Source organism: Pterocles gutturalis, unplaced genomic scaffold, assembly GCF_000699245.1.
Source record: "Pterocles gutturalis isolate BGI_N339 unplaced genomic scaffold, ASM69924v1 scaffold9490, whole genome shotgun sequence".
Lineage (NCBI taxonomy): Eukaryota > Metazoa > Chordata > Aves > Pterocliformes > Pteroclidae > Pterocles > Pterocles gutturalis.
This window is the reverse complement of record NW_010138305.1, coordinates 67,588-84,456: the sequence shown is the minus strand read 5'-3', so window position 1 is coordinate 84,456 and position 16,869 is coordinate 67,588. Positions and strand designations below refer to the sequence as shown.

The 16,869-nt window shown below is 39.3% G+C and overlaps 1 protein-coding gene across 1 annotated transcript in view; it reads left to right on the top strand.

The window, feature by feature from the left end:
- Positions 1-478: 478 nt before the first annotated feature.
- LOC104468719 (multidrug resistance protein 1-like) overlaps positions 479-16,869 on the top strand; it is a 32,274-nt gene continuing 15,883 nt past the window's right edge. The window contains exons 1-13 of the mRNA XM_010082948.1: positions 479-537; positions 656-701; positions 1,772-1,925; positions 2,375-2,441; positions 2,676-2,867; positions 3,956-4,127; positions 5,130-5,254; positions 7,546-7,717; positions 8,868-8,981; positions 9,828-9,938; positions 12,291-12,416; positions 13,679-13,882; positions 15,178-15,348. Coding sequence (XP_010081250.1) covers positions 536-537; positions 656-701; positions 1,772-1,925; positions 2,375-2,441; positions 2,676-2,867; positions 3,956-4,127; positions 5,130-5,254; positions 7,546-7,717; positions 8,868-8,981; positions 9,828-9,938; positions 12,291-12,416; positions 13,679-13,882; positions 15,178-15,348 — 1,656 coding nt within the window. The 5' untranslated portion in view covers positions 479-535. The remainder of the gene's footprint in view (positions 538-655; positions 702-1,771; positions 1,926-2,374; positions 2,442-2,675; positions 2,868-3,955; positions 4,128-5,129; positions 5,255-7,545; positions 7,718-8,867; positions 8,982-9,827; positions 9,939-12,290; positions 12,417-13,678; positions 13,883-15,177; positions 15,349-16,869) is intronic.

The following is a 16,869-nucleotide window of genomic DNA, read 5'->3' as shown; positions in this document are numbered from 1 at the left end:
AGATATAATGAAAATGACTATTACAGGCAAAGACATGATTCTTCAGTTAACTCACATCTATTCTGTGTTACCTCCAGCAATTACAAGCTTCACTATAAGCAATTCCACTTATTTCAGTAGGACTTCTCATCTGCAGTTTTGCAGATGTTTGCAGCAGTCATTAATTCTTGCTTTTAGTCTTTGATGGCCTTTTATGGATAAATATATTTCAATTGTAAAAATGAAGTTTCTTTCCATCTCAGAAATGGAGCTGGAAGCTTGTTTTCTGGAGTAGGGGAGATGAACTGAATTGAAAGGAAGTTTCAAGAAAAATTCACCAGCGTGTTCCATGAACATGAGGAAAAACTAGTCTTTAAGCTTTAATGCAAAAGAATCAGCAGTGAAAGTTGCAAGAAGCTGACACAAAAGATGGGATATTATGTTTTAAAAGTCTGTGTTTTGTTTCACAGAACCTGCAAGCAAGGGATATTACAACCCTTCTTTCCAACACGATGAAAATCTTGAACAAAGTGAGCAGTTAAAGCCTAGGAAAAAAATGTAGGTATTCTTTAAACTTAACACATTGGCCACTGATGTATTGGGTGTTGTGGGGGAGGCGTAATACAGCTTTCCTGGAAAAAGCTCATCTTAATTAATCTTTTGTATTTTCCTCTAGGAAGAAAAAGAAGCCAGAGAAAAAGGTCGTTGGTATTTTTGAACTGGTTAGTGTGAAGTTTGATGGTTGGCTTTATATTTCCTTTTCTTGATTTTTCACTGTGAGTTGTTTATTTGTGAATTGCAATTAATAGGCAACCAAAACTGAAGGAGAAGCCTGAGACCTATGAAATACTACCACTGGTGTTAGACCTCTTTAAAATTTGGCCTGTTAGGTCAGATTCCCACCTCAGTGTATTGGGAGCACTTACAGCAGTTCAACCTTAGTGCTGTTGAAGGACGAAGCTCACCCCTGCTGAGGCTGATCTAGGACACGGAGACTGCACAGGCCCTTGCCTTGACTCTGTCTATAAAGAGTTTATCCTGTGTTTGACATCTAAGGGATCTTCTCTTGAGAGAACCAGTGGTATGGTTTTGTGTCAGTTTTCTATAAGACAGCTATTCCCTATTAACTCTTACATGTGGACTTGCTTATTCTGGAATAAGAGAACTTTTCTCTGGTTTATTCCACGTCCATTTACACTTTGCAAGAGGGTTAGGGCAGTCAGGAATAAAATGTTCTGATTTCAGATTAACCACGTCCAGGAGTAGCTATGGCAATTTAAATTCATATCCTTCTTTAAACCAAACAAAAGTTCAGGGGTAGACAAGCCTTAAGATACAATCTCTGCTATAAACATTTTCTACTGGTAGATATAAGCCAGGTGCTGGTCAATAACTCATTCTTGTTTACATTTCAAAGGCATTATCTTAGTAAATATGTAACTTAGTGGAACACAAAAGGCAATATATTGTGCAAAGAAGATCATCACTTAGAAACATGTAGGACATAAACTTTGGTTTTTATACTGCTGAGTTGAGGAAGAACCATGTATCCTGCCAGTATTCCCTTTAGAAGCCCACTGAATACTGATTTAAAGATGTATGGGACTTACTGCAAAATTCTTCTCATGTTCTAAGTTTGCCTTCATTTGGAGTGTTGTTGCTGCTTAGAATATTTAGGTTGAAAGAAAGCATGTTCTGTAAGTCTGCTGTACTGTAGCAAACACGTGAACTGTCAGACATATGTCACTCTTTTTTTCCTTTTTTTTTTTTCCACTTTTTAATTCTCTTATAGTTTTGCTATGCTGATTGGGTGGATGTCCTTTTGATGGCAGTTGGTTTGATCGCAGCTGCAGCAAATGGTACTGGATTGCCGCTTATGATCATTGTCTTTGGAGACATGACAAACAGCTTTGTGCTGAGCGGTGGGAAATCAAACACGTCAGAAGGTAAAAAGTTAAAATTAGACTTCTCTGCATACCGGTTATGTTTTTCTACAGGGGCTAAGATTTTTATCCAAACTATGCACAGTTCCACATCTGAGCGAGTATATAATGAGGAAAAGTCATCCTGCTACCAATGACTGATTTGTTTTAGTCAACCTTTAATGGCTTGAACAGACAAAAGCAGTGTGTTGACTGTGCTCTTTATGAGTGAATTTCATTTTCATCGAGACGTTAAGGAACATGACCACCTTCTGTATAAACAGTTTTCAGACACAGTAATTACTAGAAGTTTGGAAAAAATAAATGTGTATTTGCCAAATGATTTTGTATTTTGCAAAACCCCACTTGCAAAATACAAAACATTCCCAAACTGGTGACCCTAGATTGCCATGGCTTATCTCCTGCATATAATACTTTCATACATATCATTACTTTTTTTTTTCCCCCCACAGATACTTCAGTAAATAGTTCCAGCCATCCATCGTTTCAAGGCATAGATATAGAAGCTGAAATGACTAAGTAAGAGTCTTTGTAGTTATTCTGTTAACAGAATATTGGAGAATTTTCTTTTACTATGTTATCCCTTTGAGCAGAAGCCAAATGTTTGCTTTCTCAAAAAGGCTTCCCAATAACGTATCATTGGCTTGAGTATTTACTTTGATGGAGTAAATGAAGACTAATTGTTGCTTTTTGTGTCTAACTTCTCTCACAAGGTACAGTGGGGTCATATGGCCTTTGTTTCCCCTATCACAGGTTTGCTTACTACTACGTGGGAATTGGCTGTGCTGTGTTGATCCTGAGCACCATCCAAGTATGGATGTTTTTGATTGCTGCTACGAGGCAGACAGCCAGGATCCGGCAGAAGTTCTTTTTTGCAGTGCTCCACCAGGAGATGGCTTGGTTTGATACTACCCAGATAGGAACGCTGAACACCAGACTGACAGAGTGAGGGCTCTGTTCATTTTTTACTCCCCTAAGTATGATGTTTAAAAGAAAACTGCCATTTATCTTCTGTGGAATAGCTGATAGAGAGTTTAAAAAAAAACAAACCACTCAAACTTGAACTGTGAAATATTACTGCTTTGAGGGAGAAATCCATTATTCTTTTCAGCTTCATTTGTGCAGTTTCTGTGATATATGCATTGGAAGGATTTTTACTATGAAATGCCTGACACTGGCTTTCTAATGTCTCTGAAGTATGTGGCAGACAGTACTAGATAAACAGCTCTGCTGTCTCCAGCTAGTTTACAAACACTGGGAGCTCTGACACTTTATTGAATGGAAATGAACTTGCATTTCCATCCAGCTGGATCTCAGGCTGGACTCTGTCCAGTCAGTAAAAGTCTTTGGAGCTTTTCCATAGACTTAAATAGACTTAGGGATGAGGACTGTATGCCCCAAGATGCAACGGGACTATATGCATGAACACAGATTTTTTTTTTTTCTGGATTTTAGGATAGCTTTGGACAGAGCTGTGTCCTGAAAGGTATAAGAGAAGTTTAAATGAAACCATGTTCAGCTCTAATATCTCTGAGTGCTGGGAAGAGAAAATGGGGAGGGAAATTTGTATGACAGACATTCTTCCAAATAATGTTTTTTCTGATAGAATGGAGGTGATCTTGAGTCTGTAGCCAAAATTAAGAACATAAAATGCATCAGAGAGCTGAGCAGAAGGAATCATTTGGAGATGGTCGCAGGAGGTGAGGAAGTTGCTTGGTTATTTACTTGTATTGCTCCACTTGGATTCTGGTTAAGGAAACTAGGTCATTTGTGACCTAGTGACGGTGCATAGAAACAGCAGAGAATGATGGAAAATACAGAAAATGAGTCCTCAAACATAGGAAGTTTCTGCTGTGTTCTGGCCGCAGAAGAGACTAGTGGTGCTGTTCAGTAGTTGTTAAAAATTTCACTGTGCCAGTTAGGAAATGGCAAAGCTTAGACCACACAACGGAGGGGGGGGGGGGGGGGGAGGGAGTTAGAATGAAAGGCATTCAAAGCTAACAAATCTTTTTTATTATTATTGTTATTTAAAGTGACATCAACACCATCCATGAAGGCATCGGAGACAAGATCTGTATATTTGTACAGTTTTTTGCCACATTTCTGGCAGGGATTATTGTAGGATTCATCCACGGGTGGAAGCTGACACTGGTGATTTTGTCAGTCAGCCCTCTGCTTGCTGCATCAGCAGCAGTTTGGTCAACTGTAAGTGTGTGGGGATTAATAAACAAAGCAAACCAGAAAAACATTACAATTCTTATGCACAGGAAAAGGGGGAGAGCATGGGAGAAACCTAGTGTGGTTTCTCAGCTGGGAGGCTGGCTCCACGCTTACTTTATGACTTCTGCTGCTCCTGTAGCTTTTCTCTGGGTTCACAAGTACCTAGATGATCTTTACGTTCCCTTCCAACCCAAACCATTCTATGATTCTGTCCACCTACTCTGTCCTCATGCCATGTGGCAGGAGGATAATCTGTATCAGAGCATCTTCCTCGCACAGCAATTTCCTCATGCAGAGCACTGGGGAAGCCCAGGCACACGGTCATGAACCTCGCTCTTCCCTCTTGACACAAATGCTTTTCAAGCTCTTTCCATCCGCACATATGTGATACCACATCTATTGCAAATAATTTACCAAGTTTCATGCTGTGTACAGAGTAGACACTAGAACATATATACAGCTGCTACAGGCTGGAGTGATAACAAATTAATTAAATATGTGGAGAGGTTTTCCTTTCAGATAGGAAAATATTTTCCCCTTGTGATCCTTTGTAGCCACATTAGTGGGTACACCTCGTATTTCTGAGTGGTTGCTTACATATAATACTAGTGGTTTTCTTCTACTTGAAGCATTTCAAATAAGCTAGGAAGAAAAGCATTAGAAGCTGTAATGTGACTACCTTGATTACTTCAATGTCTACTGGTCTACTCAGACCCATGCACATCAGAGTGTAGTTCATGGGCTGCCCTCAGCTTGGGAGGAAAGTGGGTCAGTCGTGAAGCTCATCTGATGCTTGCATAGTCTTTCACTTTAATGCGGACATAGTGAGAGAATGAACTGGATTTTGGGGAAATTCAGGGCACAAAGAGGACTTGACCCTCTCTTTCCTAAAACCTCATCTTGTGCCTTGGACGTTGATCATTCTTATTCACCAGTGTGCATACCCTTTCAGCAGGCTGCAATAACATTTGTTTTTCAATTTTCCAGCTCCTGGCATCCCTTACTGCTAAAGAGCTGTCTGCTTATGCCAAAGCAGGAGCTGTAGCAGAAGAAATTTTGACAGCAATCAGGACTGTTGTGGCTTTCAATGGACAGCAAAAGGCAATAGCAAAGTAAGTTTTTGAAATAAAAATTATATATAAAATATGGAAAAGGAGTTTGGCTGTGGGTTGGGTTTGTGGTTTGGGGGTTTGGGGTTTTTTTGGAGGGGCAGTGGAACAGGGTTCTCCTTATTGTTATTTTATTCCTCTATAAGTGGACAGCTCAGCTGAAAATAAAGATGTGTAAATAGACCTAGTCAGTGAATACAGGCTGTTTAGTGTTATCACTGCAGCATAGACTCACATTTCTCCTCTAATTGAGATCTGGAGTTGAATTTAAAGTGAAAGTGATGAGAAGGTTATGTTTATCTATTAGTCAAATGCAGCAAGGCATGTGATTAATTGTTTAACTTCTAGAACATGTGCACTGCTGTTCTGGTCTTTGGTTAATGAGTTTATGTTTAAGCTTCACTGGATAACAGCCTTAAGTAAAATCATATCACTGGCTTTTATTACCAAACTCTAGTAGTTGACCTAATCCAGTGTTGGCCCTAGTCACATGTAAAAGGTGAGGTGGATACGGCTGACTACAAATTTATTCACATATAGACAATAACATTCCGTATTCAAATACAGGACATCACCAATACCATGCAGTTGGGAAAGGCAAACCAGAAGACCTGATCCATACAATCAATGAATCTCTTCTGTCTTTTTCAACTCTTATGTTTTCCCTGGTCTTGTGTAAATTTTCTAAGGTGATGTTAGCCTTAGCTCAGGCTCCTACAGCTAGCTCCTGTATTTGTCTGCTTCCAAGGGCTGAGCTCTGGCTACCGTATAGCATTGTATTCTTCTTACTGGGATTTATCCTTACATTGCAACAGCATTAAAACCCTTTCTGCTTATACAATAAAAGTGAAAAAACCCTAAGATGGCCTAGATCAGTTGTCCCTCCTCCACCCATCTTCTTCTTGGTCCCTACAAATACCAGTGTGTGAAAATCTAATGGTAGGAGCTTCTTCTAAGTACTTTTTCCTCCTTTGTGAGGAGGTAAGTCAAAAGTTTTTTTTTTTTTTTTTTTTTTTTTTTTTTGAGATCTAACTGATACTCAGGTAGCTTCATGCCAGTAAGACCTTTCCTTTCCTCCACGGTTGACCAGTCAGTCTCTTCCACAGCTCCACCTCTGTCTAATGTTTAAAAAAAAAAAAAAAAGATGGAACTCTTGGCTCTCTTAGGAACATCTTCTGCTAGGGACAAACTACCAGAGACTGGCTAGGGCATTTTGCAAACCATGGATTGTGCCTCCTACACAGCTCTTGAATGATGGCCTCAGAGTCAGGAAAAGCAATCTTTTACTGCACAGTGCCTCCACTGACCACAAGTGTTTACGCTTGCAAGGGACCTTGCAATTTCCTCTGCTTCTGGCAGTGGCTTGGCTATTCCTCTATAGTTGACTGATCATGTGTATTTGTTACAATGCTTAAATCCAGTTCTCATTTCCCTGGTGGACCTAAGAAGCTGCTGACTCAAAGGTAGGGCTTGGTTTGAAGAATACAACCAAGACAAGATGTTTAAATATATTTGAGTAACAAATACTGCATCGGTAGATTAATGCACATTGTTTTAAGATTCCTTCCCAGCTGTCTGAATTTCATGTTTTCCTGCTCTGGGGATGTCTTGTGTAGAAAATATGTATTGGGAAAAAAGTGCAAGCTGCTGAGCATGTCACTAACAAGTAAAAAGATATCCTATTCCTGGGCTATACTTTCCATAATGAGCTTTACTAAGTGAAAGCTATTATCTGGAAACTATAGATGAATAAGGGAAAGATTCCTGACTTCCTGGAATGGCTAGCAAGAGAACAACCCTGGCATCAGGGGGAGCTCTGGCTTCTATTCATTTACCTGACTTCCTCCATTGTGCCTGGAGTTCGGTTTTGGTTTTCCCTTTTTTTTAAATGTGGAACGCTAAACCTTACCTTTGGTAGGTAATGTTGCTAAAAGTTTATCAAGGTTTCCTTTCAGGACTAATGCAGACAAGTGGCTCAGGAGTGATATCTTGTCTTCTGTCATGATAATGAAGTCATGCTACACAATTTTTTCTAAATATGTCTTCCATAGCAGTATGAGAATGTTGTTAGCATATGTCAGAGCAGATTTATTCAAAGGAATTATATCCCTACTAGTCCTCTGTTAAAAAAAAAAAAAAAAAAAACAAACCACACAAAAAAAAACTATATTGTCTCTGTGAGGCTTTAATTGTTTTTATGGCAAGTCTTTACATTAAAAAAAGGACACTGGGAAATATTAATCAGAATGGCATGTGGTACCTGTCAAATTAATGGTTTCCTTGTCCACTTTCAGATATGATGCTAACTTAGAGATAGCTAGAAGTGCTGGAGTCAAAAAATCCGTTACCACCGACACATCTCTAGGTGTTTCACAGTTTCTTATCTTTGGATCCTATGCACTTGCATTTTGGTATGGAACCAAACTCACCGTTGAGGAAAATTATGACATTGGCCATGTGTTAATTGTAAGTACAGCAATGCAGCTTTGAAAAATGCTCTGTAATTTCAAGAAAATAGTTATGCAAATGTATAATTATTTCAATTTTCTGACAAGTGCTAGTTAAATTAGCTGTTAGAGACTTACCTGCTAAAAAAAATGGCTGAAATGAAGGCATTCGTCTTACCTAGCGACATTGGCCATGTGTTAATTGTAAGTACAGCAATGCAGCTTTGAAAAATGCTCTGTAATTTCAAGAAAATAGTTATGCAAATGTATAATTATTTCAATTTTCTGACAAGTGCTAGTTAAATTAGCTGTTAGAGACTTGCCTGCTAAAAAAATGGCTGAAATGAAGGCATTCGTTTTACCTAGCTTTTGATATAACAGGTTTGAACAGGGCACCTTGAATTCCCACTGTAGTCAATGTAGAGGCAAAAGTGTCTGCATCTTTCTCACTTGCCTTGGAACCTATTGTAGGGTAAGATGAACAACCTATAGCTGGTGGTTAGGGAGCAAAGACAAATAATCTGGACTGCCAGCAAAATTCTAGCTAGACACTAGGATTAAATGAATCCCACTTCAGTGCTGAATGTGTACTAGGAAGTCCTCAAGATCTCATTTAGCCACCATGTCTTCGCTGCATTTTGTTGTTGTTTACTGGCAAGCATTTACAGTACATTGCCAAAATGTCTAAGTTTGTATTAGTTTGAGGATGTTTGGCTTTCTTCTTGCCATCAAAAGTTTGGCTACATGCTTAACTTTCACACACAAGTGACTTCTGATGAGTATGGTTCCTCACAGCAGGTCAGGCTAATTGAGGGTTGGTCCCATAGGTGGGATCTCAGTTAAGAAAATCTGGACAAAATTTTGCAAGCCTCTTAACTTTGGGAACATCTGGAAAGCAACAGAGAAAGATATTTGTTCTATTTGTAGATGACAGAAAATGCAAAAACATCAAAAAGAAAAGGCATTCATGCCACAAAAGCATGTGTCAGTAGTTACCACTCACACCAGGAAAATGGGGAGTAGACAGAAGCAGTTGTGAAATGCACCTTTCACTTTTGTATTTAGTTCTCCTATAAAGGGTGCTCTAGAAAGACTTGGACATTTAAAAGCTGGGCACTGGTGGCTCTGTAATCACTGTTAACTGTGATGCTTCCCTCCATCTCCCACAGGTGTTCTTCTCTGTGCTTATCGGAGCCTTCTCCCTGGGCCAGGCAGCTCCCAACCTGGAGAGTGTGGCTAATGCACGTGGGGCTGCCTATGAAGTATATCGAATTATTAATAAGGTAAGTAACTAAGTAAAAAATTTTGTTGGTTTTTTTTGTTGTTGTTGTTATTTAGGACATAACTAAAGCCCTCAGAAGTCCCTAAACCATAAACTCTATAGATGTCTACCACTGAAACCTGTAATATTTCCATTCATATCAAGAAAACTGCCTCTTTATTTGTTGCAATGACTGTTGGGAAAGCTGGCATGCATATCTGAGATTTATGGATTAAGTCTTTCCCTGATATTAGACTTGCAACTGCAGAGAGAAAGTAGTAAGGCCCTTTACTATTTTTTAAAAATGCATGTATGCACAATTTCAGCTGAGCTGGATTCTGCTGGAGGGGTGGTGGGGAGGTGATTAATAGTGCTATTGAAAGATGTAGTAATATAAAGCTACACTGCTGATGTTGCAATGAAGAAGGGTTTCCACGTTATTATCTTGATATGGCTGTTTTATACACCAGTTGCATATCTGTGTATGTAAAATATTTTAAACAAGTAGAACTAGAAAGTTCATACAGAAATGGCTACGTGGTTCTTTATGGGTGTATAAAACCCTCTTGTATGGATAACGGAGGGCCATATTTTGTCTGCAAGATAGTACAGTTAAGTTCTGCAATTACAGATTTTCTCCTGTGGATTTTGTTGTATTTGAAAATGTGCTATATTTGTCAAAGCAGAATTCACACTTAGATGCTCCCCTGCGTTCATCATTCTACAAGTAATATGCCCCAGCTCTGCAATGGTGTGCTGCAGTGTAAACCAGCAGCTGAGAAAGTAAAGGAAAGAATAATATACCCAGATGAAATAACAGTTCCAAAAGTGTAATAACCAGCAACATATTTTAAAAACCTCTTTCCAGAAGCGGCTCATAGACAGCAGTTCAAAGGAAGGCTACAAACCAGATAAGCTCATAGGAGAAATTGAATTCCGAAATATCCATTTCAGTTACCCATCCAGACCTGATGTTAAAGTAAGTGTCCGTGTTAGATTAATCTGCTGTACCGAAATTCTGCCCCCTGTGTCTGTATTGTTTCTCTGATCTTGTTGTTCTTGAATGTAAAATGCATTCGTGCCTTGGGAGATAGGACGTTGTTTTTCCCCCAGTAGTGCTCAAAGACAAAGCTCTAGATCTATTGCCACTGGCTACCTGCTCACCATTCTCCTCTGCTGGACAAAGCTAAGAAGAATATACGTAGCTCCTAGTCTGAATTTTTGTGAACAAGGGGTCTGACAAACAAAGGAGATTTTTCAAGATCTGTCATTAAAATTTCCAGGCCTTATATAGTTAAACTAGGAGGTTGCTCTTTCTAGTCCCTTGGTTGTTCTGAGTTGCTGTTATATCCCATGGGAAAAGTGACCTGTAAGACAGGCTTTACAACAATTATGCCATCAAAAGGATTGAAACATATAATCCTAAATATACATTTGGAAGTCAAGTGTTATTTTGGGCAAATGTTAAAATTGCTGCTCAATAAAGAGATATCCCTATTCTTTACTGGTTGAACTTCCCTTAGTAACTGTACTGTGCAGTGCTATGTACCTCACGGCATGGTGATCTACTTGTGTGATGATACAGTTGATTTGGCTTCTCTACCATATTCAACAGTTCATAATCTTTTGAAGACATTGACAAAGGTGAAAGGAAAAGGAATTTGCTGCTATTTTTACTTAGTGAAGAAAAAGGTAGGAATAGAGATTTCAAATGTCAACAATTAAGGCTGAATATGCCAATTAAGCGGTGAGAATGGGGAAGTTCATATCACTGTGGCTATTTCTTCAGCTAGCTCTTCCCAACTCAGTCATCTGGGGTCTGTCCCATCTGTTTCCAGGACACCATTGCTGCTGAAGGACAGACCCAGAGCTAGGCTTTCTACCTAGCTGAAGTCAGTGCAATGCATCTTCTTTCACTCTTGGCTCAGAAATCAGAAATTACAGAGCAGACTCTTCATCCTTCCTCCTAAAAATCCTATTCAGGATGACACGCTGTGTTATGGGTCTGCAAGCCAAATGGGAAGGAAATGTCTTCCTTCCAAAATCTCCTGAGTCAGCGCTCTCCCTACTAAGGGTATCAATGTTACTTAACAGAGCCCAAAGAAATCAGCAAAGATGTGTAGAAGTTATTTACAAACTCTCAAGCAATTGATGCAACACAGTGTAATCTCCCCTGTCCAGACTAAATCGAATCAAAGAGATCTAAGGAGTCAATTTATTGTCAGTTTAATCTCGACAACACCTTGCCTGATAAAAGAGTTAGAAATAGCGTGTTAGGTGGTTGTGACTATTTGCATCTGGAGAAATTATGGTATCCAGAATATAGTTCTTATTTGATAATGCAGGCACCAGGATATCAGCTTCTTGGAGATACAAACATTGCTGGATGTAACACAGGGAGAGGAGAGCAATATTGCAACTATTTTAATCTCTCATTGCAAAAACATGTGTAGGCAAAATTATAAATCAGCCTGATATAAACAAGAAGAGTTCCCATAGCAGCCAAATATTTTGGCAACTACACAGCATTACTCATATATGACGTGGACACCTTTTGAGGTAAACTGTTCCTAAATGGGAAAATGGCAACAAAGATATCATTAATCTGTAACTACTCCCCAGGTTGCTGAGGCTGTTAACAATAAGGATTGGGATTTATTAAGGACTTTCCAGCAGTTACCTTGTCAAAACAGCCATTTATATTCTAAAAATAGAAGAAAGCAAGCTTATTTGTCAGCAATAATGTTGCACCTTAGGAGTATTTTTTTGTGAGATTCATAACTAAGTGTTATAACATTGTCTAAGCATTGGAAAATGGAGGACAGCAGTAGAATGTAAGACCCCAAGCCTGCTACCAGATCACACAAATTGGAGAAAATGAGCTATCCAGTTTAGAGTACTGTGGCTGTGTCTGTATTAGTTGATTTGAGAGTGCTGGGGAATTTTCCCAGGCACTGGAATGCAATGGTCTATGCAAGGGAACTCTTAAAATGTTTCTTGGCATGAACTTGGCCTGTTCCAGTTATCAGCCTTCTCAAATAATTCCCAGGCTTTCTTTGGTGGCCAGAAGGATCCAGGGACCATTCCCAAAAGGCATGTTGCATGTAGCCATCCTGTTTCAAAGGCTAATACACTTCACAAGCATAGATGGCTGGTCTTTCATGTCAGTGTCCCAGAATATTCCCAGGTACAATTAAGTTACTAATATTGACATACCTTCAGATTGCGCTGCTTACTACTGCCTTGATTATTGCTACAGTTACCTTGACAGACTGTTCTCTAATCAAACTTGTCAAACTAAGATATAGATTTTTATTTTTTTTCCCCTCAGATCCTCAAAGGTCTAAACTTGAAAGTTCAAACTGGGAAGACCATTGCTTTAGTTGGTGCCAGTGGCTGTGGAAAAAGCACTACTGTTCAGTTGCTGCAGAGATTCTATGATCCTGTCCAGGGGGAAGTGAGTGCCTGCAAGTGAACTGTGAAAACTGAGAGCTGTTACAATAAGCACAAGTTTCCCATACTGACTGAACATTGACTTTTATTTTTTATTTAATTTGGGCATATCTCTACATAGTTCAGTATTTCCACGATTTAAATTTCAAATTAACTATCTTCTCCTACTCACTTGACTTCATTATTCTCCTCCTTCTTACAGTACCAGGCCAGAAGTAGCAAATACCACAAATCTTTGAATAGATGCAAGATCTGAATTTAAGATTATTTGCATCAGCAATTGGCCTTTAAAGTTCTGTAAACTTTTTTAAGCAAACCATGCTCCGCTGCATTTTGCTTCCTTTTCTTTGAATGTAAACTAAAACTTGGAGAGGGTTTTCCTATTTTAAATGGTTGTTTTCTTGGTTCATTTTTCCCTGTCTGCTAATCCACAGCAAAAATTTCCATCATTATACATTTTATGTCTGCATTGCCACTAAATACTAAATCTAGTCAGTAAATGGTAAATGCTTCTTGTAAGAAATTTCCAAAGGAAAAAAAGGAGGAAAATAATATATTTTTAAGGAAAATGTTATTTTTATACTTAATATTTGAAGAATGCTAATTAGTAGTTGTTACTGTGAGTTGGAACCAGGTAAGTACTTAAAATGTTAAATATTGAACTATCACTGCATAACATATCAAGGAGGCTATCTATTATCAACACAGTTATTTCTTAAACTTAATGTTTCTGTGGTTGTTCGTTCCTGCCCCCATGCCTCAGTTTGCTGTTCCTCCCCTGTGCTAATGTCAGTGTTCACAGGACCACATTGCAAACTATCTAGGTTAAAAATAACTTTCCCTTCCTTTTTAGTCAAGTTGGATTGCTTCTTTGATCTGGTGAAAAGCACAGCCACAGAGGCAATTGCGTAGCCACAACTGTGAGGGCAGCAAACTGGCACAGGGACATGAGACCAGGGTAAAAAGTATGCAGGGAAGCTGGGAAACTCTTAAGCCAGCTTGGACAGCATGGTTATTGAAGAAAAAAAAAAGAAAACCCTGATGTCTTCTCTGTTTGTGCTGCTCCTCACCATTTTTCTAGCTTCTGCAGTGGATGGAAAAACTACAGTTGTAACTTCTCTTCCAATGTAGTTTTCTACTAAAGACAACTATTTTTTTTTCTTTTTGTCCTTGTAACTGAACTTAAGTCAAGTAGTAGTAATTAACTGATTTATTATGAACTGAATGTGTTTCCTCAACTTCTTTGACATACGCTTTTTCTCTCAGATTACCTTAGATGGTCAGGATATTCGGACGCTTAATGTAAAGTGGCTACGAGAAAATATTGGTATTGTGAGCCAGGAGCCTGTTTTGTTTGCAACAACAATAGCTGAGAACATTCGCTACGGCCGAGAAGATATTTCTGATGCTGAAATTGAGCAAGCAGCCAAGGAAGCCAATGCCTTTGACTTTATATCTAGACTGCCTGATGTGAGTTCATGAACTTTTGAGTGTTAGAACGAAAGGTTCATTTGGGCCAGTGTCCTGTTTCTGAGAAGGGAAGCATGGAAATTTAAGTTGTAGTATAACTTCCCAAAATATTCTTAAAGCCTCCAGCAGCTTTCAGTTCAGGGATGTTCTGGGCTAGATATCTTGCCTTTATTTGGTTGCCCTCAAAGGGCTTGTGCCTAAGTCTGGAAAAAATGTCGGTGCCTTAACTCAGGAGAAAGGAAGTTGCACAGCTGTATTAACATCCCTACCCATCTCATGAGGCATAGGAAGAGTTGGGCTTTTAAAGAGAAGATCCAGAAATCCAAAATACTTTGTCAGGAGCTGTCTGTGCATTCACTAGGAAATGGTGGGTGGAAGTAAATAAATATGCCTTGAATCAAGGCCACTTTTAGCAGCTGAGGGCTTGAGCTCTCCTTCTGACTGAGATTCACAACTTTGAGCCCTCTCCTAGCAGGGGGTGCCTTACTCTTTTCAGAGTGGGGGTGGGAAGTGAGATCAGTCATTCAAAACACATCCTCAGGAATGGATGATTATATGTCCTTCCTTTTGGTCCTGTAGTTAAAAAAATGTGGGAAAAGTGCCCACACAGGATTTGATTTCAAATTCTTCTTCTGCCTCAGAGAGCTCAACCCCCATCTTTGCATGTGCCATTTCTGGTGCGTCAGTCTGTTCCAATGTTCCTTCTTCTCAGGAAGTGTTGTTTACTCTACATATTTACTCTTAAACAGTGGACTGCAGTGGACTTTGAGACTTGCCACTTTGGGTGTCCCTGCCCATGGCAGGCAGGCTGGAACTCAATGACCTTTAAGGTCCTTTCCAACCCTAACTATCCTATGATTCCATGATTGAGTGACATGGTCAGTAGGAACCAAGCTATGGCTCCAAGGGGTGGGGGGAGTGTGTCAGATTCAGAGGAGGCAACATTAGAGGTCCTGGTGATTTCCTATGATCCTAACCCTCTTGGAAAGGTAAGGAGTACTCAGCAAATGCAGAGATGCCTTTTAGGGGGTGTCTTAAGAAAATCCAGGGTTTGGAGCACTTTCTGAGCAAGTGGTAAAAACTGAGAATTTAAAGAACCACAAGTTCAAAGTTAAGCATATAAAGTATGTAATGGGGGTAGGAGGGCTTGGCTAAGGGCTAGATGAATGGATGTAGTTGAGTGCTTGCTCTGTCCATCCTCTTGTCTAGAAGCTCAGTACTTAACAATTGCACAGAGAAACAAGGATTTCATTTGAGGCATTCCACATGTTCTGTTTTATTTTCTCCTTTCTCAGAAATTTAACACCATAGTAGGGGAAAGAGGTGCTCAGCTGAGTGGGGGACAGAAGCAGCGAATAGCTATTGCCCGTGCTCTGGCAAGAAATCCCAAGATTCTTCTTCTGGATGAAGCTACATCTGCACTAGATACTCAGAGTGAATCCATAGTGCAAGCAGCTCTTGATAAGGTAAGAGTCATGTTATTAAAGCTACCATGAAAAATGCAACAGCACTTAAGACGAATTAACATGCAATTTTCACTGCAGGTTTCCACTGGAATAAAGAACACCAGAAAATAAAATTTGGATGGATGTTTCAATTTCAGGGTTTTATCAGGGAGTTTAGACAATCAAAATTTTACTTAGGAATCATGTCTATTTGTTGTTTGTTTTTAACATTATTACTAATTACCAAGACAGTTACACTCACGTAACTGTAACTTGGGCCTCCTGCACTTCCTTTCTCAAATCACAATTGTTCATTTGCTGGTGAAATATGGATGGCATCTAATCAAGGGAAGCCATGAGGACTGAATGGTCTTTTTCAGATAGATTAATAGAAATGTATAGTATAATAATCTTAATATTTGTTCTTTATTGAACACTTGCTTCATAATTTTCAGAATGCTCTTGGGATTTAGCTGTTTTCTTTCTTTACAGAGACTGAATGCAGATCAAACCCTACACAGAGCAAAAAGCAGAGCCAGTTACAAATACTGATTCTTTGCCCCCCTGCTGTTTTCTGTCAGCCCCCAAGCTCTAGGGTGGGCACTACTGCAGAGCAGAGCTGTCAGAGCTCACACTCATGCCTCTGTGCCACCAATTCACGGTCCCTTCCTCACAGCCTTCCTTTGTCAGCGGTTTCCACCAGGATGCAGTGGAGCTTGGAGGCTTTGGTTAAAGAAGAAATTAATGGTTGGGCTGGAACGTTGTTTCATTTATCTAACATTTATTTTAATGTGTTTTTAAACGTTAAGTGAAAAATCCTGCCTTTCATTTCAGTAGTTGTGAACAGAAAGACAGGAGTTACAGTATGGCTCAAGGGAAATCCAGAATGTAGCACCTTCATTGCCAGTCAGTTTAAATCTGAGGTAAAATGTAGCTGTTGGTTGTATTCACATGACTATACTGATACTATTAATATTGAGGTAACAAAGTTAAGCACTAAGATATTTCCACTTAAGCCGTAAGTTATCCCTCTTCTGCACGTTCTTTAACTCCGTGATCAAATGCTAACCTTTTCCAGAAGCTTATTGCTTCATTTAGCGCATAACATAGAGGGAGATCACTCAGTTAAGGACACCTAACTGTATACTGTTCTTCATCCTTCAGCATGTTCCCAGAACACAGCAAAATGAGACCTGAATCATAACTTATTAATCTTTTCACAGCTTTTTGATGTCCATCAATGTAGTCTCCAAATGAGATTTACAAATTTCTTCTCAATATTCCTGAGTGGAAAAAGTCGTGTTAATATATTTTGTTATTTTCACAGCTGAGGAGCAGAGATATTAACCTTACAAACGCACACCATTTCTGAGCAGTCATATGCAGATGCTTTTAGTCTGATGTTTTTCAGATAGCTTTGCTCCCAGCTGCAGTAGTGAAGGCTCTGCACGTTAGGGCACCAACATGAAAACTGCACCAAGACAGACCTCCTGTGACACGATTTGAGTGACTTGCATCAGATCCATGAGAACTTGGTGACAG